Raw genomic sequence first — 27,918 nt, 5'->3', positions numbered from 1 at the left:
ATGACAAGCAAAGTCTTCCCCAAGTCAATTCTGTTTTACCAGAAGTCCTCTGAGGCTGGACAACTAACAGTCCGGATGCCCGAAAAGGGAAGTCTGCTTTGAATGGTCACCAGTTTACTGATTCTGTGAGTATTCCATTCCAGGCCATTAGCCTCCTGGTTGATCTATGAGAAGAGTCTCTCGCGCCACCTTCCTGTAGGAGGCGGTACTGTCTCCCAGGTCTGTCAGCATCTGAGCTGGCTACTGAACTCCACTGAGCTCTGGCAGTAAATTTAAAGAGAGAACTTTGAGCAGGAGAGGTCTGCGGTTGGGAAATCATCTTAATCATCCACGATTGAGCGGATTTGATTAGAAGAGTGATCTCAGCAGTCAACATGAAACCTTACACAGACAGTAGGAGTCTCCGATGCATTCCCAGAAGAAAATCCCCGCAAATGAGATCTGAAAATCGGTCATATCCCCTTTTTCTTTTTTTTGAACTGTCACTTTATGGATTCGAAAGGAAATTCGTGTACAATCACAGAGCTAGTGCCTTGTAGAGTTGGCACAAAATTCAGCTGATTACAAGGCCAGAATTCATTTCGTTGCCCAATGCTGTGGAGCCCACTATAATATAACACTTAATTATACAGGTTTGGCAATACAAGCCAAAGCATATCCCAAACATAATAATAGATGCTTAAACTACATATGGGAAAAGCATGCTATAACTTGGTTAGCCTATGACGTGAAGACATTCTGAAGGGACTGTTTGCACTGTTTTCCCACCAAGGGCTGAGTTGTACTCTTGTACCAGGTGGGGAGGGTTAACTGTGCTGTAAACTGTAAAACACATGATCTCACCAAGAGTCCAAACCAAATTCAAGAGACTGCATATGAGCAAACCACTAGGCTTTCCAATAGAGTACCTGCTTACACTGACCAACATCCCTGAAATGCTGTTATTAATTTCCGTCTTTACTGATGAGAATTGGCTGACAAGAAATAAGAGTCAGTATGTGAAGCCACTTTGCTTTGTGATCCAAGCCTGAGTTTTCCTGAGTAGTCAGGGCCCCACAGTTGTTTATGTCTCTGTAACTGTAATTTTACCTAAGTTGCTTTGCCCTTCTGGGTCTTATATAGTCTCTATGGGTCCCTCTATCTCCAGAATTTTTCTGACACAAATATTATGATTGGGAGAAAAGGATTTATAGGTCAATAATGTAGAGAAGTAATGAAACAGTTTTCTTTGAGGCTGTAACCCCTGGTGGGTCAACCACAGTCCCCTGGAAAGTCACATTTCCAGGACTACATGGCAATGCAAATTGGACTTGATGGGTTTAAATTAATGAAGAGGAAACAAAGTTAGGTGAGTGGGAAAGGTCTGGGAGGAGTCGGGGGAGGGAGATGAATATGTTTTGTGAAATTCTCAAAGATCTAATAAAAATGGCAAAAAACAAACAAACAAACTAAATGCAAGCACAATGGCCAGGAGAGTCAGTTCCTTTCTGCTAGATTCCTGTAACAGCTTATAACAACTGAGGGACCTCAGTGAAGGAGCAAGATGGCCACTATGTTTTATGTGCATGTGGACGAGCTTCAGTTATATACCATTATGGGTACAGCTGCGGCTGCAGCAGCCATCACCCTAAATGGAGCCAGGAATCAGCAGTTCTGAAAGATGCACAGCCTCAACATAACAGGGCCATTTCAACTCTGTACCCTAGAGCCTAAGGCTGTGCCTCTCCTTTGATGCAACTCAGAGAACTCATGTGTAAAGAAAACAACCCATCTCTTTACAGAACTGTAAGTGTAGTGGGAAACACCCTACACAGCCTAGCAACAAAGAGACTCAAGATGTCCCAGTATTTACTGTTTAGATGGTTGTTTCATAACAAGTGTCCTCAATTTCTTTATAAAATTCAAAATTAGCTATCATTTGTCTCTGCCCTGTGCCTGCGTGCGTGCATGCATGCATGAATGTGTGTGTGTGTGTGTGTGTGTGTGTGTGTGTGTGTGTGTCCCACCAGGACAGAGGTAAGTGTGCAGAGAATCTTGCAGCTCTGCCCTTCTGCACTTTCCTTAACCACTGCTGGAGCACGTCTGCTGCCACCCAGCAGCTGCCGGGGTAACTACATGGACTTCAGATATGCTGCATTTTAATGTAACATTAAAGATTGACAGCAAGCGAGAGCAACTCAAGAGAACAAGAACCCAAGATTCTAGACTCTAGGACAGATTGCTAGAAAAGAGCCAGCTCTGCAGAAAACCACTTTCTCCTTTGAGCCCCCAAGTCTTTAGTGGCTGCTCTAATTGTGCTTCAGGCTCCTGTCTGTCCTGACACCATTGCCCTGATACTGGAGGCTAACAGCACTTTCAGAAGAAAAGCTTCATCTCTAATATTTCCTTGTTATCCAGAGGAACAGACTTTGACACAACGCAAAGCAGGTGTCCTCGCATTATACAGTGAGTGCCAAGTAAATTTAGGGTCTGCTCAGGCATTCCTCGGGAGGGGTGAGATCCATCCTGATGTGTACCGGAATCCCTAGGCAGCAACTTCCTAAGGAGGTATTTCTCATTTAAATATAACTTCTTGGCAACCAAATATTTATCTGGAAGAAATTGGGAGTGGTCTTGTCCAATCAGGCACCTGGGTTTAGTCCACTGCTCAAAAATAACAGGATTGTGGCATTTGGGGAACGCCTCCCCACAAAAGCTTGCCAAGAAATAGCTCCGAGATCCTACAGCATCCACCCATGCTTGTCAACACGCCTCCCTGGTCATTATGAGTGAGTGGACAGGGCCACACCCAGGATCAAGATCAAGTCCAGGGCATTCTTGGCACTGATGCCCAGAGGCAAAGTCAGGGTGTGCGTGACAAAATCCCCTGTTGCCTGTCATCACAACTTGTGATACAGCTTGACCTTTTCTGAGGATGGTAGGTCTCTAAACCCCATGGCAATTCTGATTCAGACTCTACACCCTTTCAAGCAACTCTTGAGTGATCTTGTGCCTTTAAGAGGGTGAGAACTCAGAATTTTATGTATAACTCTCCTGTCAATCCTTCTCACCTGGACTTGTTCAAAGACCTGGTGGTACTTTTCTCAGTGGTCTAATCCATCACACATACCACCCAGTTCCAATTACGCACTTAACATGCACTGAGCACGGAGCTACGTGCTTGTCACACAAGATGCTGTGCTGTACATGGTAGAACAAAAAGGTGTGCAAAGCCTCCAGGCTTTAAAATAGTTGACTCAAATTAGCCAAACAAAATAAATGAAACACTCTGTCCTGACTGTCAGCGCAGGCCGTGGGTATGAGCACCTCTGTCTATCCTCTCTGTGTATACTCCAGTTACCCAGGAGACCCTGTGGTGGTTCCTAAGCAACTTGTTGCACATTTGCATCTTCTTATCTGTTTGGCAAATTTTTCTCCTCAGTCTAGGAGCCACATCCCTCTTCCAGGTCAAAATATGTTTATCTGTAAACTTCCCAGCTCTAAAACAAGATCGCCTGATCTTCCCGCAGCTTCTCTCTTCCGTTTTTCACAGATGCGCTGTCAAGTTATGTCTGTCTCATAAGACGTAAGAACACAATGAGATCTCAAGCAGACTGAGGACAGGGACAATATATTTCATCTCTTCTTTCCTACGAAGGCTACTAGTCTTCCAATTCTTGCATAGCCACATCGAACTTGCCATAACTAACCATTGATTCTGAGACCTAGGTGCTTACAATTCTAATTTACTATTAAAGGAAAGAGATGGTCACCAGAAAAACACATGGCAGTTATCATACAAAATGCACAACAGGCTGCACTGAAGTCACGTAGACCAGGCTTGACTCCAACCACAGTGATCCACCTGCCTTGGCATCCCAGTTAGGAAAATGTTCATATTGTTTGGAGCTTTACAGGCCACAGTGACCCACCATCCCTGACTTATAAACCATAAAGATCAGGAGATACTTATCACTTAGTCTTCTTGTTTATAAGTTACTTTTTGTGAGAACACACTTCTCATCATTAAATGTTCCAGATAGAGCCACTGGTGCTTCATGTGACCATGTAGTGGTTTTAAAATCGTGCCTTGAACCTTTTATATGCATTTCTTGTTTGGTCTGAATTGGGGCATTCGATCAAGTTCATCGGGACAATTTTATATGTAACTTTCTGATCAAGAAATAAATACTCGATCTCTCACCAATAGTGCTCCATTGCCTTAGGGATAGCCATCACGTTGCTGTTGCTGTTACCATCAGAAACCTGACTCCCACTCTCAGAGTCACAGAGTAGACCCCCAATGAAGGGGATGACTAAGACCCCTCTCCTCACAGAGCAGACCTGTTTACCTGCCTTCTCTGCTCCAGGACTCAGTGGCTTTCAAGATTGGCTACCCATTAGTATTTATTCTATCTCCAAGATAGTTAAAAAGAAATGATCATCATCCAAGAAAAGAAAACAAGCAAAATAAACTGAATAGAAAGTAAAAGAAAGCTAATACATGTGGAACATATTACTTGTATATGTGCACCACATACATACATACATATATACGTATGTACTTATGTATACTTACATATATGTATAATATATGTGTATTATAAGTATATATGTATACATATATACATGTATATGTACACATATATGTATGTTATACATATATGTGTATACCTGTATATTATATGTGTAAATATATGTTACATATGTATACTTATATATTATATTTATATACATACATACATACATGAACATACATTTTTTTCAAATGATATTAAGCTCCCATGTTATGAGCAATGGCAAATCTTTTCTCTTGATGAAGAAAGACCAAAAGTGGGCAGAGCAGGCGTATAGAGGGAATGCCTGCACTGTTTTGTTGTCCTTTAGTCCCACATTAGTTATAAAGGGGAGGGAAGAGGGTATCCTTAACTACCCTATTGGACCCAACTAAGACAAACTTAGGGAGGCTTGGCTCCACAATACCCTACGTCCATTATGCAGTATTTCAGTTAGGTATATTGCTGCTTCAATAACTGAGGGATCCTCTCAGAGAGGGAGAAAGAAGAATTGCCAGGCACCCATACAATACCTTCCGCATTTAACACAACTTTCTCCTACTCCAATGGCTGATTTAAGGGCATGAGAACAAAAATTTCAAGATTCTAATAAAACAGAGAGGGGAAAAAAACTTTTTTTTTATTCATGACTAAAAAATCCCTCTGTGGAGAAGCTATTGCTTCTTGCCAGAGTGGAAGAAGAAGAGGGGCCTAATTTGCCATGCCTTTTCCAACTTGATGTCATTCCTCTGAAGAGCGGGTGCTTCTTGCACCAGGCTTTACTAAGCACTTACATGGACAGTCATTAGAGGCTTCTGAGGCTACTCTCGAAAAGGGTTGTGGTCCCCTTCACTCAAGCATAGATCAAAATACAAGTCAAACTAAATCCCAAGGAAGATCATGCTCATGGATGCTGATAGCAAATTAACTTCTTTCTATCATTCTTGGTTTTAAAACGTTGGGAAGGTACTTTTCAATGGCATTTCAGTGACATGTTTCCATGTTGCTTACACCATACCTGTATGCCTCCTGGGTCATTCGAAACGATTTGTCATTGCTTTTCAAAGTTCAGTGGCTCCAGACTTCTTATCCTGACTCGTATGGACTAGAGACTTATTTCCACATTCACTAGTTTGCTAGAGAAGAAATGTCCTGTCTCCTTGAATTATACTGAAGAGTAGTCACAGAAGGAAAGAATGGAAAGTTGTCCATAGGAAAGCCAACAACCCCAAACCTTGTTCATCAGTTTCTCAGCCCATCTTCTCAAAGGAATTTCTTTCATTCCTCTAGTGGATAGATAATCCTAGGTATCAGTGATATGCAAATAAAGAAAATCTGAACTTACTTCATATCTAACTATATTCTGTATTGCTGTAGTTGTTCTGGTTTGAGGCAGAGTCTCACTTTGTAACCCAGGGTGGCCCTGACTCTCTCAGTACTGAAACTACATTAGCCCATCTAATTATTCGGTGTCTTTGATAGGACAAAAATAGGAATTGTAACAGAAAAAAATTAGGATTTACATGATCAGGGCTGAGGGTTTGAACTTAGAAGAGAAGCAGGAAACCATATGAAAAACAGAAAAGGAATATTCAAGTTGAGTGGGGAAAAGAAATGTCGGCTCTGGCCTGTTTCACCTCTCCCACATCACTCTTCTTTTGGCCTATATAATAAATGGGACTATGCGCAAGTGTACCATTTCTTTGCAGTATTAAATATTCCCAAAACAAAACAAAACATGGCTTTTGGATGTTCCGTTCTATGCCCCAGACAGAGTTCTTATTTTTCCTCATGCAATAGAAGACACATTAGAAGCTTCTAACGTTTTGATTAATCATTAACACCAAGCATGACAAAATTACCATTACCTCCTTTAAACATTTGCGTGCTAATGGGAGCAAACCAAGACTGCAGGAAGAAGCCATACAGCAAGCTGGAGAAAGAATGGGAACAACCCAGGTTTTCTTCCCCAGAGGTGGAGAATCCGTTTTATTTTTGTAAGCAGTTGCCCTCATTTAACTAAGATTAAAAGGCACAGCTGCTCATTATAAGTGAATTAGCTGGAAAAGCCACACTTCACCTCCCCCAACGTCCTCCCCACGATAACAGCCATCCCAACCACCAGCAATGCTCTCCTCTCTCCACTTATTTTCTTGAAGTGACCCTTTGAAGTCAAATGCCATGATGCCCAGATGCACTTCTCACTTTGATTTTTCCCACCGCTCCTTCCTCAACAATAAAGTCGTCTGTTTATATAACGTCTTCCACCACAGAACCTGGGAGATTTATGGGCATTATCTCATTACACAAGGAGGAGTTCTCCTAAGAGGTAAGTGGGCACTTTTTCTCAGTTTTATACTCTGAATCAGACCTATTTCTCCACAGCCCCATAGTTTGTCACAGTGCTTTCCAGACTGTTCTAACTAGGAACCTCCTCACTCTTGTGTGAGTCCTCATACAAGCAAAAGAAGAGGTAGGACTGTCGCAGCTGCCCCCATGTGGTCATAGCTTCTCAATGGCTAAGTAGAAAACTCATCTCCGTGTCTGTCCTTCAGGGCTTCTGCAGCAGCCTAGAGTCAGAGTAACGAACAGTCATAGCTCCTCGGAGGTTCTTGCTCCCTCTCTGCTTTGCAAATATTCTTGCTTGTTGCAATATATACTTCACAATGTCCCTCCCCCTAACTTATGACCATCACCAGAATTCCTTTTTTAGGGAAGTCTTTCCTTACACGCAACCTCATCACTCCAGTCTAGGTCAATGGCTGTAGCAAAGGTTCTAGTTTCCTGAGAGTGGGAAGTTGTCCGTCAGTGGCCTCCTGCAATGTCTACTCTCCGATCTGCACGTCTTAGGTAACAGCCTCCCTTCATAGGTGGGCTGGGTTAGTGACTTGCCTCTTGAACAATGCAGAATGTTCTAGGACTGATGAGATGTTCTTCTTCAGATCTGGTTACCAAAGACTGGCTCCTAGCTTGCTCGACTCCTCTTCCCCCAACTCCTTTTTTCCCTCCCCAGGGGAATTCAGCAACCATGTTGTCAGTGGCTTTATGGAGAGGCACACATCACAGAGAAACTGATTCATCTGTCAACTCTCAGTAAGGACCTGGTCTGACAATAGCACCTGAGTGTGGACATGGTATTCTTTGACATAGACTTCAGATACCATCGGCAACTTGGTGGATGTTTTAGGAGAAAGTCTGGAACACAAGACTATGGCTGTCGGTTTATACAATCAGGTTCCGATTCAATTGTAATAGTTATTTCAACTCTCATCTTTTCCCTTGGCCTCTTATGCACTCCAAACACTGTAATAGCAGACATGCCAAGCATCTTCCCCTAGTATGCTTTGTCTGAACTCCCTCCCCCTTACCCACAAAACAAAAATCCAGTCTCCTCACCTCATGCCAGGTCGTCCAGTTTGGCCTTGCCTTCCCATTCTTGAATTCTCCTTTTGTCCATCCACCAGCCCAGATCAAAACCCTTGTGATTTTTCAACCCTACTATTAAGGAGGTTACCTCCTAGCTAGCCACTTTCTCTGATTTAATATTTTCAACCAAACCACATCCCATATTGTTACTACTATCGTTTCAAGGGAAAATATAATGGTTTTAGGATCCTCCCACCCAGAACTCTCAACACCATGCCAGGATATGACTAAACTCCCAATTCTTCATCCTATCATCTAAGATCATTCAGAAATTTCTAACAAACCTTTAAAACAGCTGAGCCCTAAGACATGGGAGACTTGGCACATCACAATAGCCAAATATCACCTATTCACCACTCCTGTGACTGCTGTCTACAGGTGACTCTACAGGAACCTGTCCATTTTACTCCCTCCTGAGGCTTTCTTCATTCCATCCACAACAAATTCTCTTTCGTTCCCCTTGACCATGACATGTTGGCTCAATACTGGAACCTAGACCAGAGCCCGCTTAGAAGCATGTGCACAGTGTGTACCAATCTGCCTCCCTGCAAGTTAAACATCGTTGATGCAGGGACTGTCTTCTTGTTCTGAGGTACTCAATATGCCAATGCACACACTATGGCCTCATCCCAAGACGGCCTCACCAAACTGAATTTAAATATTAGTTAAAAAGAACTACATTTATAGAGCTCTGTTTGATTTTCAAAATGCTGCCACAGGGAGGAAAGATTATTAATAAGTCCAAAAAAAAAAAAAAAAAAAAACCTCCTAAAGCAAAGACCACAAACCACCTCTAAAGCCAAGGGGGAAATGCGATTAGAAAGAATTCCATTGGTGTCTTTAATCCCCCGAGTTTGAGAAAACAACAAAATACCAGCTTGCTCCAGATAATTTCTTCTTAATTAAAAGTTATTCAGATTCCTTTGGTACACTCAATTTTCTGGTCAGGTCAACACAAAAGTAACTAACATGACTTTGTAACAGCATCCACACCTCCCTCTGTCTCCCCAGCCCCGCTCCTGGAGTTATGCAACCCTTGGGGGCGGCATACACTTCAGCTATTTGCTCTGTGCTCATAATTACATTGTCTAGACAGGAGATGTTGCTGGAGCAATAGGAAAATATTTTACAAGGTGTTCCACAGAACCACACTTATAACAGTGATTAGAACACACTGACAGACGCGAAGCCAGCAGAATCAGCCTGGGCCGGGAGCCGATTTTACGCAGAGCAGAAGCCCTTTGAAGCTCTATGCTGAGGAAGAGGTGCCAAATTAGAATGCTGGGGGCACGGAACATCACCGTGGCCTTCAGATTCGTGGGTTCACAAACTCAATGCTGAGACTCCAGAAGAGTGCCTAGGAAGGTCCCAGGAGCAGGAGATACTGGAATGGTGTGAGTCTCTCCAGAGATGGGACAGGTGCTGATCACAGAAACAGCTTCTCAGGCCTGGGAGCAAATCCCTATGTTTACAGAATGCAAATGAAAACTTCACTGAGAGATATACATATAATAGCTCCTCTTATAGGATGACATTTCTTGGCCTGGGCCACTGAGCTTTGGCTGGCATATCAATGTTACAGCAACAGTATTTCCCTGCAGAAAACCTCTTTAGAGCTGCTTTTCAAAGGAGGAATTGATTAGGTAAAATCATTTCCTTCACAAAAATGAATAGCTTCTGTAAGATTGCTATGCCAAGTGAGGCCCATGTGCCTATATATGACTGTCAATACCACTAAGAAATAGGGAAGTCTAGAAGCATTATCATGTCAGCAAAATGAGATGCAGGAAGGACAAGAGATTGACAGACATCAGAAAAGTTGGTCAGGACAAGGTCCTGCCAAGCCTTTACATGTGCTGCTGTCTCTCAAACACTTATTCCTCGTCAGATAATGTTCCAAGAATGGCGCATGTTTAACTCGTCAAACCCCAGCACAGGCCCCTCAGAGACTGGCATTATTACATCCCACTTCCAGTTTGCAAATGAGGAGACTGAGGCAAGGGAGTTAAGTCATTTGCTCCAGGTCACTCAGAGGCAGATCTGTCCGCTAGGGTTCAAAAGAAAACACAGTTAGAAGTGGCCCCTCAGAGATTAAAATGCCCTTGAGAATAAGAATTAGGTGTAGGTGGACAGATAGTGTATACCTTTAATCCATTTCACTGGGAGGCAGAGGCAGGCTGATGTCTGAGTTCGAGGCCAATCTGATCTACAGAGTGAGCTCCAGGACAGCCAGGGCTACATGGAGAACCATGTCTTGAAAAAACAAACAAACAAACAAACAAACAAACAAAAGAATAAATAAATAAGACAGAGCACCCCTACCTCGAATGACTCCCCCTCTGTTTCCAGAAGCAGGAGTTCACAGTGTCTAACCGTACTGACTATTCTTTGAACTTATTTTTAAGAGCAGAAAAGTCAATGAGGATTTTTCAATCTTTAAATACATTTACAAAATACTTCCTCACTGATCACTGAGGTAGCCAGTAAGGATTTTGTGATATATATATATATATATATATATATATATATATATGGAACAAAGTAAAGGGGGGTCCAGGGGGACCTGGGGGAAGTGGGGGAAGGGAAAAGAGGCCCACCCCCGCCAAAGTTTCCCTATTCTCTCCTCAGTCAGGCGTGGGAAGGCTACTACCTACCCTATCCACTCATCCCTGGGTGGGCATTCCTCTATCCTATTCTTCAGGGGGTGGCCAAGGGGCAGCCCTTCCTGGAGACCCACCCCCTGGAGCTACTTTGCTAAAGCCACCAGGGTTGTAGGAGAGAGGGAATAGGAGAAGAAGTTCCCAACACTGACCAGAGTGCGCAGCGGGCCTTGAAGGAGCAGAGATTGTCTATGGGTTAAGAGCTTTATTATAGAAATGCAGGGGAAAGAGAGAAGTTAGAAAAGAGAGGGGTGAAGGCTAGAGAGAAAGAGGGAGAAAGAGAGAGGAGAGGAGAAGACAAAGAAAAAGGGAAGAGGAGAGAAAAGTGAGAGGTAAGAGGACAAAAGAATAAGAGAATGCGGTGGGGGCTGAGCACCCCTTTTTATGGTCTTCACTGTTGCTAGGTAACTGGGGAGAAGTTTAGCCTGAAGGTCAGAAGCTTGGTCCATTGCTTATGTGACTACTGATCATGCTTCTCTTGTGGGGGCTGAGGGAGGTGGTAACTTAGGCAGGGCTGGAGTTCCAGGAGAATGAGGGAACGCTTACCGTGCCATGTAGGTGAATTAGGACCATCGGGGTTCAGACCTCAGCTCGACTGGATACCAGCCTGTAATTCCCCCTCCCCCACATATATATATATGTATATATGTGTGTGTGTATATATATATACATAATTTTGTTACATTATTATTTTATTATGGATATTTCATCAATTGGAGGCACATTAGAATTAAAGCCACATCAAGAATGGTGACACATGAATGGATCAACTGGATCCCTGTCTAGATCAAACATTAAAAGTCTGTCCCAAAAGGAAAAATAAAATTACTAGTGATTTGTCCAAATTCACATGGCATGGGTAGGATTTATTCCTATAATTAAAGGCCACTCTTTACCTGCATCTATTTTTCTGAGAGATTACAAGCACAATTACTGAAATTAGTTTTCAATTAGAATCTGGGAATAGAACTAATTAAGATAGAAATGATATTGGATTCCCATCATAGAGAGCGGGCTACTTCCTGGGTTTCACTATGGTGAATGCTATAATCCAAGAGAATCTCTCATCTTTCATTTCACCAACAAGTCATCTCTACTCTTTAGGATTCTCTTGCCAGTACTATTTCATTTCCTTTACACCAAAAACAAACTGAATTAAAACAACAATTTTGTAATGGCCAGTATATGGCACAAACAGGTACATGTTTTTCTCAATTCTGATGGCCTCCGTGAAAGTCTTAGGAAAAGGCATAGTTCCAATATCAGGAGATGAGGTCTTCACCCTGAGTTGTAGAGACAAAGAGAAGAAAGATCAAGAGTAGAGGAAAAAACAAACAAACAAAAAACAAAAAACAACAACAACAACATAAAAAAACCACACCACCAACAACAAAAACAAAAACAAAGCCAAACATAAACCAAAGGGGAGGGCTTGAGAAAGGAGAAGACTGGAGTGGGGGGAGCAGAAGAAAAAAAAGAAAAGGAGAAGAGGGGAGGAAAAGGGAGGGATCAAGGAAGGGTAAGAGAGGGGAGGGGAGGGGGTAGACAGGAGAGGATATGGGAGGGGAGGGGAAGGGAAGGGAAGGGAGAGGAGAGCACAGAAGGAGAGAGAGTCAAGAGAAAGGGGAAAGAAAAAAGAAGAAGAACGAGATGCTAGAGAGATGTCTCAATGGTTAAGAGCACTGGCTGCTCTTCCTGAAGTCCTGAGTTCAATTTCCAGCAACCATATGGTGACAGAAAACATATGGTGCCTCATAACCATCTACAGAGGGATTTGATGCCCTCTTCTGGTGTGGTTGAAGACAGCAACAATGTCCTCTAATAGAAAGAAAGAAAGAAAGAAAGAAAGAAAGAAAGAAAGAAAGAAAGGAAGGAAGGAAGGAAGGAAGGAAGGAAGGAAGGAAGGAAGGAAGGAAGGAAGGAAGGAAGAAAGAAAGAAAGAAAGAAAGAAAGAAAGAAAGAAAGAAAGAAAGAAAGAAAGAAAGAAAGAAAGAAAGAAAGAAAGAAAGCAGGTTTGTAGAACCATCTATAATAGCTGATGGTTCCAGGAGTCCAGAACCTCTCAATTTACTTAAGCATAAAATACAGCCAATCAGCCTTGCTTATTCTTGGTTGTTGAAAGTCAATGGTTATAGTGGAGACAGGGGCCCTTAAAGAGCAATTCCACCAGCAGCTAAGGGTACCAGTGTTCTTAGCTGTTGTTTTTTAAGAAGGGAACTCACTGGACTCTGTCCAGGATTTTCTCAAGAGTCCATTTGTCTTGCTCTTTTGCAGCTTATTCTCCCTTGCCTCCTACTCTACCTGTTGCTGCTGCCTCACTCCTGACCTAATAGTGGTGACTTAATACCTGAGAAAGGCCAACTCACATGGAAGCAAAGATAGCAATCAAATAAATCTACTCAGTTCCATGTTAACAAAAACTAGAATCTAGAAGAAAAGCAGAGCTTGTTGACACCCGACAACCATGAGGTGTATTACAAAGTGCTTTCTATCATGTCATTAGAATGGACCTAACACTAAAACTGTTAATGAAGCAGGAGGACTACTAACTGCACCTCTTTAAATATGAGGAAGTAAAGTTACCCACCCTGCAAACAACTGGAAATTGAATTGAGAGCGGTGTTCCTAACCTAGCACTCTGACATGGAACTTCTGCTAACTCACCCTCAACAATGCTCACTCAGGAGCTCCTTTACGCTAGACCTCTGGCACTCAGCAGCAGGCATCTAGCCCAGCCTTTCTCATTCTATCTGCAGAGCCCAAAGCCGGATAAAGCCACACAGGTTAATTAGGAGGCTTGGCGTTACATCAGTTCCTAGTAGTAATAATTGGATACCTCATGGGAGAGTGAATAAAATATTCCATAAAAGTAAAGAGTGTTTGGTGAAGCTAAAGAACGGAAGAGGTGAGGAGATGAGGGGGGGATTGAAGAGATAGGCAGAGTGCTCAGCTTTCAGAGTAGGGGCTCAGTGTAAATGACGAGAGAATGGTAAGTGGAAGCATTACTCAGGAAAATAATCATTAAAGTAATAATGCTTATTGTAAGCAAAATGTATTGAAAACTAATGACGTAGAAGTAGTGAGTAAAAAAGATCAAATAGAGTGTTCATTTAGGCTTGGAACCAGTCAACAGTAAAATGAAACACAGACTGCAAATGTAAATTTGGAAAAAGCTCCACAGAGTTTAAAACAATGTAAACATTAGCAATGTAATATATTTCTAAACTATAATACCAAATCAAGGTGGAAGAACTAAGACCATGGCTACTATCTGACTGTACTTAAACAGTACATCTAAAACAACCTCCAGGCTGGGTTATAAGGCACAATTTAATTAGGCACAACACGCTCATAGTATCAAAACCAAAGTGATTCAGAAAGTTGGAATTTAAAAATAGTTAATGATGTACCACGAAAACATTTTTAAAAGAACATAAGGAATGGAGAATAGGCAGTTTATAATTAAATATACCTTAAACACCTATTAAAGTTTGCACATAAACAATACATTACAAGTATCCATAGTGTAAATTGATGTAAGGAAAACAATCACTGTGGAACCAAGAAAACGTAATTCTTTTCCAGACCAGAATGGATCAAGTAGCCAGAAAACTTACTAAACAAATGGGAAAAGAGAGAACATATAAATACAATGGCTGTTCATTTCTCATTTATCAAACTTGGAAACTGGAAAGCAAAACCATCATTTTCAAATATTTGAAATTAAAAAAAAACTAGATGCTTGAATGTAAAATAGTCATAAATTATAGACAGTTAAAAGCAAAAGATTATATGATCATCTTCAAAGATCCAGCAAGCCATGAAACACATAGAGTAATATTAAATAAATATTTCTGTGTCCAAGGCACCAATCTGGGAAGTCTATACAGATCCAACCATGTAACATTCTGGAAAAGGCAAAACTAAAGAAATACAAAGAACCCTGAGTGTTCTCTAGTGGTAAGTACACACTTAGGGTTCAGGAATACTGCTAAGCGCTATATAATGCAAAATATTTCCCCAGAAAAAAATACCTCACCTGTCCAAGTCACTAGTAATGCTAAGGTTGATGATTTCTGCCATAAAGAAACCATGCTGTGGATTTCCTTGCTGTTGTTTGTATTTTGATGTTAATTTTGTTTCCTCAAGAAGGGTTGCCCCGACATAGAGTGGATCATGTACTCAGGTGATTTCATGTCAACCTTCTCCCCCATTTTGATTGGCTCAATAAAGATGGCAGAAGCTAATCATTAGGAAAAGAATAAGGCGGGATTCCGATCAGAACAGGAAGAGAAGGAGGCAAAGAGGATAAGAGGTTGGACCAGGCAGTGGAGTAGATAGGAAGTTACAGACATGTAGCTCTCAGAGCACTGATAGTTTGTAGTCTCCACAGGCAATTGCAGAGGCCAAGGAGGATGGGACAGGATATTCTTCACCCAATCTTTGAGTTGCCTGGTCAGTTTAAAAATATAAAAGTATCCAGTGTTTTCCTTCCACGCGGTTAAAGGGAAGTGGGTGAGATGGCCATTGCTGACATCAGGCAGGGAATAAACAGAGACTGGAGTGGCTTGACGAAGCTAGCTGTGGGAGATGGTTGTGACTACCATTGCCAGCATTGGGCAAGGAGGAATGGGTGGTGCTCTCAGGAATGCAGGCAGCAACTGTTCTCTGAGAATTGCTAGGATTTCGGAAAAAAAACTTTAGCTAGCATTGGTGCTGACTAGACAGCTGTGGATGGCTGCTGATCCCAGAGTCTAGCCAGAGCAAGTGTGCCATTTTTTAAAATTACACATAAGCACAACACATACTATAGATGAAAGCCAATGAATGGGCTAGAATCCGGTTATGACAAATATTTAATCAAAACATAAGCAAAAAAGAATGGAGAAACCAAAAGATAGGAAACAAGTAACAGGTATCAAAATTCACAAAATAAAAATTTGTTGGGGGGTTGGTTTGGTGCTGCTATGTTTAGAATGCTAACTTCTGAACTGTAAGATCTGGTTGCCATCAACAAGCAAAGTCTCATGTACACCAGCCTATGTTGTGTAAATGCTCCCCAATTTAAAGCTATTGGTTAAATAAAAGTGGCTACAGACAATTACTGGGAAGAATAGAAGTAGGCAGGAGTTACAGTTACCAGGCTGGTGGTTGCAGGCAAGGATCACAAGGGGAGAGAAGAGAGGAGAAAGAGGGAGAAGGAGAAAGAAAGATGAAGAGAACAGGAGATGGACTAGGAATATGTGTCCTAATGAAATGTCCCCGAGGACTGACTGATGGAGCAGAAATAACCCATGTGAGACAAAACACAGCAAGTATTTGGGGAGTGCAGCTGGGGAATTAACAGTCCAGCGTAGAGAAAAATAGGTTAAGGGTAATTTGCCCAGTAATTGTGCTTAATCTGATTTTAAAAATTCCATAGTACTCTGCCTTCATTATTAGGGGTATGCCCAGGTCATATTAATAATTAATAGAGTTATTTAATAACATTTAAAATCACCATTTACAAAATGCGGAATGAGTAGCTATTCTAGTTCAAAAGTATATGTGACTAGACTAGATTAACTCTATGATGTATGGCTTGCTATATGAAACATTCGGTAACTATAGAGAGTTAGTAATTAGAGACTAAAGAGTTAGAATGGAAGCTCCGTGGGAAAAGTGGGTGTTAAAATGATGGAGGTGCTAAAATAATATCCGATTTAAAACAGAACTTTAAAACAGTGACACTGCCAACGATAAAGGAGGAACACTGAGGAGTCGGAGAAGTGGTTCAACATTTAAGAACACTAGGCCACTTGTGGAGGATCCAGGTTCAGTTCCCATCACCCACATCAGGTGGTTCACAATCTCTTGTAACTCTAGTTCCAAGCTATCTAATGCCCTCTGCTGGCCTCCTGAGGCACCTACATGCATGTGGTGCATATAAACTCATAGTTAACAGCTCATATTTAAAAGGATAACTTTTTGAACATTCAGCACAGAAAGCCAGACAAATCCTACATTAATAAATTAATAACCTTGGTGTCTTAGTCAGTGTTTCTATTCCTGCACAAACATCATGACCAAGAAGCAGTTGGGGAGGAAAGGGTTTATTCAGCTTACACTTCCACATTGCTGTTCATCACTGAGAGAAGTCAAGACTGGAACTCAAGCAGGTCAGGGAGCAGGAGTTATGCAGAGGCCATGGAGGGTTGTTCTTTACTGGCTTGCTTAGCCTGCTCTCTTATAAAACCAAGACTACCAGCCCAGAGATGGTCCCACCCACAAGGGGCCTTTCCCCCTTGATCACTAATTGAGAAAATGCCTTACAGTTGTATCTCATGGAGGCATTTCCTCAACTGAAGCTCCTTTCTCTGTGATAACTCCAGCTGTGTCAAGTTGACACAAAACTAGCCAGTGCACTTGGTTTCTTCTCTAAGCAGCTATGGAAGAAGGAAAGTAAACCCTGAAAAACTGGTGAGGGAAACTGTAGAGAGAAGCAAAAGAATTCCAGTAGATAATAACCAAGCCGCAGGGAAGTACAGCTAAAGAGCGTGTAAAAGGGGACAAAAGTGTGTAGGACAAAGGTATCGAGGACAAAGTTAATACAAAGTAGACACCTCAGAAGACGCAGACCATCCTTCAAAGGAAGTGAAAGCATTACTAACTAGCATATTCTACTGACATCAAAGGGGAAATAGAACTACTCTTAATAACCTTATACTTTCAACTAATTATGCTGAAGAGAGTTCTTGAAAAACACAGTTCACTAAAATTAAAGTAAATCAAAGAAAGTATAATTATATAATATTCATGAAATAATCTCATTTAAGAAACTATTCCACCTAGTACTGTCAAGATTTCCCCCATGTAAATGCTATCAAATATTCAAGACAGAATTAAATTGCTCATAAACAAAATCTCCTAGAAAAATAAAGCCTAGAATATTTCTTAACTTCTTGTATGAAAAGAGCACAATGCATGTATTAAACTCTGACAACACAAAAATAACAAATGACAGACTAACGTACCTCACGCATGGCAACAGAGTCCAATAGAATAATTAAACCTGTTCTGTGCTTTGATGAGCAGAATGTAATAAAAAAGGTAGGAATCTCTGGAGATGTGTGAGGAAGGAAATAGATGATGCAGGTACATTTCAAACCATGAGAGTACTGAATGACTCGTGGAGAAAAATTATTTAGCTCATTGAATATTTCCCTACTCAAGCAAATTTTAAACCAGATAGCAACTTAGCCATGTTTAGAAGCTAAATTATGAACTCAAAACATGGGAACATGTTATAATTCTGTTCCAGATAGTGCCTTCCTCAATAAGACAAATTTCAAAAGCCTGAAAGAATGATCATTCTTACACTTAAACTTCAGGGGACTTAAAATAACATTATAAAGTTGTAAGTGTTGTGACACACTAGAACAAAATATATACAAAGTACAGGGTAGAAAAGTGATGATACACTCTGACACACAAGCATTTTTAAAAACCAGAATAGACAAATACTTGTCAAAAAGGTCATCTTATAGAAAAAAATTTTCTCCCTTCACATTCTTGTAATGCAAAGTAAATGAAAGATAATTTCTTGATGGGCAGTGGTGGCACACACCTTTAATTCCAGCACTTGGGAGGCAGAGGCAGGCAGATTTCTGAGTTCGAGGTCAGCATGGTCTACAGAGTGAGTTCCAGGACAGCCAAGGCTACACAAAGAAACCCTGTCTCGAAAAACAAGAAAGAAAGAAAGAAAGAAAGAAAGAAAGAAAGAAAGAAAGAAAGAAAGAAAGAAAGAAAGAAGAGAAGAGAAGGAGGGAGGGAGGGAAGGAAGGAAGGAAGGAAGGAAGGAAGGAAGGAAGGAAGGAAGGAAGGAAGGAAGGAAAATAAAAGAAAATGAATTTCTTTAATCTAGCTGACTGGCAAAGTAAAGGCTTCATTACACAAACTGTAGTAAAGGCTATCCTCTTACATCAGCATTTACACTTCAACACTGGCATTTGACTATCTTTGTGAATCAAGATTCACAATTCTTTAACCTAACAAACCCCACCCCTAGAACTCTAGGCTAGTGATGTATTTGTACACTTCTGCAAAGTCCTACAGGCAAGAGTATTTACAGGAGCACAGTTAGCAAAGACAAACATAAATATCCATCATGAGAAGTTAGCTAAGTAGGTTTAGACAGTAACACTTGGCAGTAGTAAAAACTGAGACTGATGTTCAGCTCTATAGATTTTAAAGAGACTTGTTGGTATATTATATCTGTAGACAATTTCTTCTAAAGTGGGAAATGGACTACTGGTGTCAGTGTAAAGAATATTAGATACAGGATCTGGAGTAGAAATCAGCAGTCTTAAATATTTTGTAACACTTACATGTATCTTAAATGTGTATCATTATTATTAATTGTAATTATTATTAAACCTCCTGTTCTAAAAGTCAATAAACTAAGTTACTTTATGTACCCATGAAAAGAGCAAATTAAGCACAACTCTTTGATAGGGTAAGCTTTAGGAAAGAAAACCATATGCTTGTTCAAGGTGCTCCCAGTTCTCGGCACACTAAATGTGTCAAACTTAATACCAGGTACTTAATAGAAAATAAAAATGGTGCCTACCTTCTGTGATCGCACAGTTCTATGAGAACCCCTCAGTGACGGTGGTCATCCTATGGCTTAGATCTATTTTATCTAAAGGGGTTGGAAAATACATGTCTTTCCAAGATCAACACAGCAACTTACCCAGGTTAACCAACACTCCTCCTCTGTAGACCTCAACTGGTCCCTTGTTAATGGCCTGAGACTATTGAGCTCCGAGGAGGAGTTTGAAAGAACTGTAGAGTTAGTGACTATGTTGAGGCCTGTCCATCTGGTTTTACAGAACAACACGAATAACCGACCATATCATATGCTGCCTGCCCTGCTCTTTGAGCCTATGCTGCCCCTCCCCCTTGGAATACTATTTAACTATCTGCCTGTCTAGGTAACTCCTACCCAACAGCAAACACTAGCTCAAGTGCTTCTCCAAGGAAAATTTCTCTAATTGTTTGCCATGTGAAGTGAGAAGGAACTTGTCGTTTTATTCTAATAGCTCTCCCTACCTAAATACATTTAGCTATTTACTTAGGTTCTTATTCTAGAGTACCAGTTTGCTTAAAGTCACATCTGTAGTGCTTAACATCAATTAGACGCTAACTCAGTACTTTGATGCGCTTAATGGAACGATTTCCCTTCCTCTCTGCTTTCTTCCAGCCTATGTTACTCAATTGACCATGTTATTGATTTCCCGGCATCTGTCCCCCTTGCTTCACAGCTTCTTCAAGTCTGAAGCATTATACTCACTTGTCCAGAGACATCCCTGGGAAAACAAACTTGCCCAGACAGATGCAGCAGATGGCATTCAGGGGAACCTGCTGCACCTGCACACAGCTGAGCATGATGAAGTCGTATTTGCAGATCAAGAGGGTCTTGTCTGTGAGTAGCAGGATCTTCTCCTTCTCATTGTTCCAGTGATCAATCCTGTAGGAGCAAACACAGGGAAGAAGAAATTATTACATAGCCTCTAGAGTACAAGTAACAGTGGAGTGTAAGGCATCACGCGCCACAGGAAAAAAGGAGGCTAAGAAATACCTATGCCATTCTCTGCCAGTCTGCCCCCAGGTATATGAGAAGAGGGAAGAATAAAAGAAAAGAAAACAAAACAAACAAAATGAAACAAACAAATAAACAAGAAGGAAATGAATATCTTTTGACTCATTTGAGGAAAACCAAGTCTGTGTCATCTTGGCCTCCAATCAATTTGTGCTTCATGTCCTCCCTGCTTGCCAGGAACCTCTCACGGAGCAGTCTTCCTCCAATGGTACTGGCAACTCAGGCTATACCACAAAGTCCTGTCACTACCAACTAGCTTACACTGATCTCCAGGGACCATTATTAGTTATGCGGAGATGAAACAGAGACTTAAATGCAGACGGCCATAATCTAAGCCCATCTCACCATATCCATCTGGCGAATAAATAGCCAAGAAACAAACAGCAGATGCATGGTAAGTATAGAGTGCTTGATCTGCCCCTAAAGAGGGAGCTTTTCGGGGTGCATGTGAAACATTTTGACTGTGAATTAAGAATCCTGAAAGAAGACAGGAAGGAAATAATAACAGTGCTTTATAAGTAAGAAAGAGAAATTTCTGCACATTCTCCATATTCTACAGTTCTTACCTATCCATCAAGTCTATCTGTCAGGTTATAAGATGTGGATGACTCATGGGGCTGGAGCAATGGTTTAGCAGTTAAGACCTCTGGTTATTCTTCCAAAGGACCTGGGTTTGATTCCCAGCACCCACATGGTGGCTCACAGCCATCTGTACTTCCAGCTCTATGGGACACTTCACCTTTTTCTACCCTCTGTGAACACCAGACACAAACATGGGGCACATGCATGCATGTTAGCCGAATATGCGCGTATATAAAAATAAGTTAATTTTTAAAAGCCTTTCTGACTTATTAAAATTGTTTTAGTGTGTGATGTTTTCCTAAAAGACTGAAACACTATTTTGTGACCAATTGATGTCTGAGTTCTGACCACATATAATCAATCTAGTGTTTGTTATGGGCACCAGGCTCCCAAGCATTGCCTGAACAGTAACCATGGTGGAGTTCATAAAATGTGAACTGAACAGCATTGCTCCCTTTACTTCGCTGTATAGCATCCCTTTAACTTAGCATCAAATCCAAGGCTGCTAAGACAAATGACAGATCTCTATATGGCCTGGCCTTTGCCCAGAGTCCTCTTACAGCACAGAGAAAACTCAATGTCCCAGTCATACTTCAAACCCATCCGTTTCTTAGGCTGTTTTATGAGCCCTTATTATGCTGTCTCAGAGCACGCTAACCCTTTCTGTTCCCACATATATCTACATAATTTATCTCTTATTTAAAATGTATTATATTTTTATTACATGGTTATAATTACTTATAATTTATTATAATTACAGAATAATATTTGACAGTGAAAGTATAAAATCCAGAGTGAGTCCCACAGTCCTCGTTCCAAATGGCGATATTAACTGTATGGAAGCTTATCGTATTAGATAGTCTTTGGGTCTGGCTAAGTTTATTGTCTGAATTTTTTAATCTACATGATTTCTAAGAAAGAATAATACACAAAGTGTTTAGTAGTGGGTTCCATAAAAACACTGGCCATACAGAATAAATACTGATTATAGAAGGTAACATAATTCATGTAAGTATGGGCCATTCGCCCTATGTGCATGAGAAAGTGTGTATGAAAATAAGCAAATAAGTGGATGTCAAACTTGACTTTGGATCTTTTGAGGGAAACGACTATATGAGTGGAAATATTAATTTCTATTACTTAATAACCCTGTATGATTAAAGTTTAAACGTCCTTTGGCTTAAGTAGCTTGTCTCTGAAGTGGACACAAACCTTACCTCATTTTTCTGTGGAGAGAAATATGGGAAATGACGCCATTAGGGTTCTAAACTTAGCTTAGGAGTGATGTGGACACAGATCACTAAGGCGCTTTGAGTGACTGAATATATATGCCACCTTCTTTGTGGTATAAAGATGGGTAAGAGAAAGTAAACCATACATCCACGGGAAGAGGAACGGAGAAGGATGAAAGAAGAAAATAGAGGTGAAGAAAATGTAGGGGAAATCAAGGAGGGTTGGGCACAGAAGCTGAGCATCAACGGGCCCTCAGCACAATGGCCATGGTAGATTTACAAGTATCAGCTTTCCATGTGCCCACAACCCTCTGAGGGAGGTTATATGCACAGTCATTCGATTAGAAAATTAAGTCAGAGTTACAATATGGTTGAAAGAAAGAGCCTTGAACCCAAGAGGTCTCACTGAAGTCTTGCCTCTTGTTTTTCGCCCCGCTATACAAGCAACATTCAGCTCCTACTCTACTGAGAGATAATTCTTGATAGCCAGCTTCACATGTTCTGTCTTAGGAAGATGGAGAGACTGAGATGTCCTATCAGCTCTCTACATAAACTTCTCCAAATATACTGTATCTATTTAGCAGTATACACGGCTGCCTAATAAACCAGACTTGTTTTTAGTCTCACAAAAAAGAAAAAGTGGGAAAAAAAAAAAGAAATAGAAAAAAACCTTCAGCTTTTGCTTGAATGGTTTTACTGAAAATGTCAGCACTCCATAATGAGATTTATTTTAAAAGGTAAAGGATTCTGGGCAAAAGGAGAATTCTTTTTAGGAACACAGCGTGCTCTGCTGTGACACAGACTCTGCATAATTTACATGTCGGGATGTCTGAATTCAAGTAAACACTCAAGCTTATAAATAGCTCAGGACAGCATCTCCAGCTCCTAGGTGGTGGTGTTTATTGGGACTTGAGTCAGATCTTCACTTCTCGAGGGGCTCCTATAAGCACTGCACCACATAGTCCCGATACTAATACTCTTGAAGTTCAGATGGCAATAAGAACAAACACAGAGGAAGGAATAACAGCCATACAAAACTGCTGATGCTTGGTGAGATTACTAAGGCCTCAGACCTCAATATTCTCTTTTACTCCCCACAATCACCCCTTAGACTGAACACAATCACTCCTGTTTTAAAGATGTGAAAACTGAAATGGAACACTCAGTATGTTACACACAGCAGGTTCATACGTACAGGGGCTTGAAACAAATATTGAAACATCCGATCAAATCAAGGCTTAGTTTTGGTTCTCTCCCTAGTGACACCTCCCAAAACAAAGGACACTTAGCGTGGGTGTGCAAAAGTGTTCAAACACCTCTCTGGTGTCCCTACTTGCTACTGCAAGAATTGTGCTTTCTAGCAAACTTCCCCCAAACTTCCTGTTGCACTGGGCCTTGCCCTGGAAGAGACCTTGCAATCTATCTCTGCAGGCTTCAGTCACTGGAGTTCTTCTTTACATGTAACATTCCACCTTCCATGCCAAAATTCTACTCTTTCATAACAAACTATCTCTACACCCTTCTCTCCACTGCCGACATCAACATCTGCCATCCGTGACAGGTAGGCTATTGTGCCTCGATTGAAGGACCACAGCCGCTTCATGCTTGGCTCTAGTGATCACCTGGGGCCTGTACTTTTGCCAACTTCTTCATCCAGGTTCACCGGGGGCATTCCTGTCCTGAGTTTTACTTTTGGCTCATTTGTAGTTTTGTCTTGTGTGTGTTTATGAATTGCTTGCTTGCTTTCAGAAAATCTTCCACTCACTCTGCTTAAAAAGCTTCAGTAGCTTTTCCTGTGGCTCTTACGGCAAATGACACAACAGGTCGGCCTTAGACTTTTGAGGACACTCTGCCGTTATCTCCCAAGTTCTCAGGTTCCAAGCATCTGCCACCATGCCTGGAAAGGGATGCAACATTTTAGCCCTATTTTACAAGGTCAGGCTCCATCAGCTTCATTCCAGACCCAGTCTTTGTCCTGCATTCTTCTTCTCTGATGTCATTGCTATTTCTCTGTTTGCTTGTTCGGGTTTTAGTTGGGTTTTGCACTTTAAGAGCCTCTGTTCACCTTGACCTTTTATAGACTATGTTTTTGATTGCATTTTTCTAGGTAATGCCTACAGCCTGGAGCTCCACCCCCGCTTGCTGCAGTGAAGCCTGGCCTCTGTGACATGTCTAGTCTTTCTGATATGCACTGACAGAGCCCCACGATTTCCTTTATCCTGGGTGAAATCTTATGGTTGTTTTTATGATTATATAATTTATATCTCACTCATCTTGTGCAGTATGTTCATGCTGCTCATGCTGTCTGGGGATTCCGATCATGATTTTCAACAAATTGAAATATCCCTCGCCCCCATAAAAATAGAGCATTAAAAATATCAGTACATTTTGGGGGAATGCTCGAGCCATAATAATGAGAAAGAATAAGTGTAAAATCGAAGTGCTGCAGGCATCAAAAACTTAACGTTCAGTACTATTCTCAAATGCTGAATTTTCAAAATGATTTTTCTTCTTGAGTGTGCTCTTATTACTGGAACGCAATTTATTTATTTATAAATGTTTTTATATAGACATATATGTACATATGTATATATGTGTGTGCATATGTAGAGAAAATGCATATGTGTATGGAATATATGTATATATATGTACATATATATATATTCACATATATACACACACATATACACACACACACATATATACACACACATACATGCATATACATAGAGAGACAGACAGAGACAGAGAGAAGCAGAAAGAAGGGGCAGAAGAAGACAGAGACAGACAGACAGAGAATATTCATGTGTGTCTGGCAAGGGCACATGCACATATATGCCCTTGCATGTGGAGTCAAAGTCCAGTGTCCCCAGTTGCTTCTCTAATTTGTTTTTTGAGGCAGGGTCTCTCACTGAGACTGGATCTCACAGATTGGCTAGAATGACTGTACAGAATGCATCCGGATTGTTCTGTCTCTTCCTCCTAGTGTGAGATTATAGATGTTAGCCACAATGCCCAGTTTTATGTGGGTTCTGGAGATTTAGACTTGGCTTCTCATACATGCATAGCAAACACTGTCATTAGACAGTTGTTTCCCTAGCCACTAAAATAGTTACTTTTAAACTTAGAAAATATTTCTATTTTTCTGATTGATAAGGTTGCTAAACAGTTTTTATTTTTTAAACTTATTTCTTGGCCATTTTCATTTCCTTTACAGGCTTTCTCATCGGGGCTACAGCTCATTGTTAAATTAGGTAGTTTGCTTTCTTGAATTCTTAAGATCTTTGTGTACTCTGGCTATTCACCTGTGCTGGACATACAACTGACAAAGATTCCTCCCACTCTGTGGACTTGTTTACTTAATTGATTTGTTTCCTTGGCAGTGCAAAAGTTCTTTTTTTTTTTTGCTTTAGGTGAACTTGGGGAGTGATTTCTGAGCAAAAGATGTCCTGGTTTGAGATTTCATCTCATGCCATCTAGACTACATAAAATTAGAGGGGAAAACTGATGAGAAGTTTCAAGCAGGTGCAGCCATTGGCGAAACTGATGTGATGACTTCTCAAAAAGATAAAAGTAGACCTATCATATGATCCAGCTATGCCACTCCTGGAATATACCCAAAGGACTCAATATCCTCTTCTGCAGACACTTGCTTGTACAATGGCCATGTACATTGCAGCTGCATTCCCAATAGCTAGGAAATGGAAGCAGCCTAGATGTTCATCAATCAATGGATGGATAATGACAATGTGGTAGATATGTACAATGGAAATCTATTTACCTATTGAGAAATTAAAATTTTAGGTAAAGGGAAGGAATTCCAAAACATTATACTGAGTGGGATAACCTAGACCCAGGAAGACAAACACTACATATTCTTTCTTATATGTGAATCCTGGCTCTGGATTTTGGGTCTGAGCACATAACCTGGACCAACAATAGAAGCCAGGAGAGAAGAACAGGATTACTGGGGGTGAGGAACTCTAGGGAAAGGGATAGAAGGACTCAGGTGCTATGAATGGGGAGTGGGAAAACTGGAGGAGGTCTTAACTGGAGAGGAGGGATGGAGGGAGGCTAGCAGAGGATGGAGAGGAGGGAGAGAGGCTAACAGGATGGAGAGGAGGGAGAGAGGCTAACAGGATGGAGAGGAGGGAGGGAGGCTAACACAGAAGACCTGCATGGGCCTCACCAGGTGAGACCCAATATAAAGGGATGAAGAGTCACAGAATGGATGCTGAGGGAGGAAGAAGATCTTAATCCTAAGAAGTCAGCTTAAACACATCCACATACAGACAGCATTAATAGGCTTCCTTCATCCCTGCCCCCTCTGCACACACACACACACACTCACTCACCTGAACAGTTCATTAATTTGAGAGGGAAGGATTGGAGGAACATGTAAGGAGTTGGCGGGGCGGAGAGGGGGGGGGCTGGAAATGATGTAAATATGGTGTGCTCATTTATAAAATCCTCAAATAATTTTCAAATAAAATAAAAATTAAGGCAATTGAATTAATGAGCTAGAGAGACAGCTCAATGGTTAAGAACACTGGTTACTCTTCCAGGGTACCAGGGTTCAGTTCCCAGTAACCTAACCGTATGGCAGCTCACACCTGTCTTTAACTCCAATTCGGGGGGATCTGACACCCTCACAAAGATATACATGCAGGCAAAACATCAATGCATATTAATTACTAATAAATGTTGAATTCAAAGATAGAAAACACAAACTATCCTTCAAGTTCCCAGTTGATATGCTGCCTGTTGCATGGACCCTTGTCCCCAAGTGGATGTCATTTCATCACAAACACTGTCTTCAGTACCTCTCCTATGGCCATAGTCATAATTGTCTCTGGTTGACAGTTTATTTATATGCTGATCCAATTGCTCACCTTGTGTATTGAGTAGTCTTTCCTCTATTGCAGAATCAACACCTCATTTATTCCTGGGTCTCTGTACTGAACCCAGCAAGGTCTCAACAAACACAAACAACAGAAACACGTGACCTATCTCCCTTTGACACATAACCCTCCCGGGGCATTACTTCCTGTTTGCCACTGTTCCTCAGCACCAGTATCCCCTTCATCTCTGGCTGGTTGAAAGGAGCCTCCAGGACCAGTTTAAGAGACCATCTGAGATCTCCAGCTCCAGCTTCCTGAGATGAAGAGATTCACCAGCAGAGGGCAACAGCGAACTAGCAATGACAGGCCATATTAATCCTGCAAGTTTCCAGGGCAGTTATCCAGTGACTCAGGTCATCCCAGGTACCCCTCCTGCAGCCCAGACCTGTGCCCAGTGATACTTGAGTCTCTGATTTGGTCTTTTGAGACTAGGAAATCAATTTGTTGTTTGTAAATGATCTTCTGAAGAAAATTTTCTTCTAATGGTCTCTCTCTTTTTCTCTCTCTCCCTCCCTGCATGTATGTATGTGTGTGTATATGTATGTGTGTGAATATATGTATACGTGCACACGTGTGCATATGTGTACAGAGAAAGAGATGGGGTATATCTATAACTTAATACAGGCATTTCTCTATGTACCCTGATGCTTAATAAAGTTATTATCTGTGATCTACAAGTCAAATCAAGTATGTCGCCCAAGCCCTTGAAGAGAAGAGGAAGACAGCATCCTGGCTAGCCCAGAGTCAGCAACCTAGAGAGGAAACACTGCATCGTTCATTCCTCACACATTCCTTGAGCATCCACTAGGCTCTGGAGCCTGAAGAGCATCCAATTTGGGTTTGCTGTTCAAACACAAACAGATGAAAACTGCATGGCACTGGAGCAAAGCATATGCACCCTGAGTTAAGTGGAGTCTTGCGAAATGTTTAGCTACATCACCC

At 41.2% G+C, this 27,918-nt stretch overlaps 1 protein-coding gene across 2 annotated transcripts in view; it reads right to left on the bottom strand.

The window, feature by feature from the left end:
• Positions 1–27,918, bottom strand: part of Tprg (transformation related protein 63 regulated) — a 136,772-nt gene that overhangs the window by 46,519 nt on the left and 62,335 nt on the right. For both annotated transcript variants that reach the window (NM_175165.3, XM_006522581.2), the window contains one exon: positions 19,953–20,129. In NM_175165.3, coding sequence (NP_780374.1) covers positions 19,953–20,129 — 177 coding nt within the window. The remainder of the gene's footprint in view (positions 1–19,952; positions 20,130–27,918) is intronic.

Source organism: Mus musculus, chromosome 16, assembly GCF_000001635.26.
Source record: "Mus musculus strain C57BL/6J chromosome 16, GRCm38.p6 C57BL/6J".
Classification (NCBI taxonomy): domain Eukaryota; kingdom Metazoa; phylum Chordata; class Mammalia; order Rodentia; family Muridae; genus Mus; species Mus musculus.
This window is presented reverse-complemented; position numbering and strand designations above follow the sequence as displayed.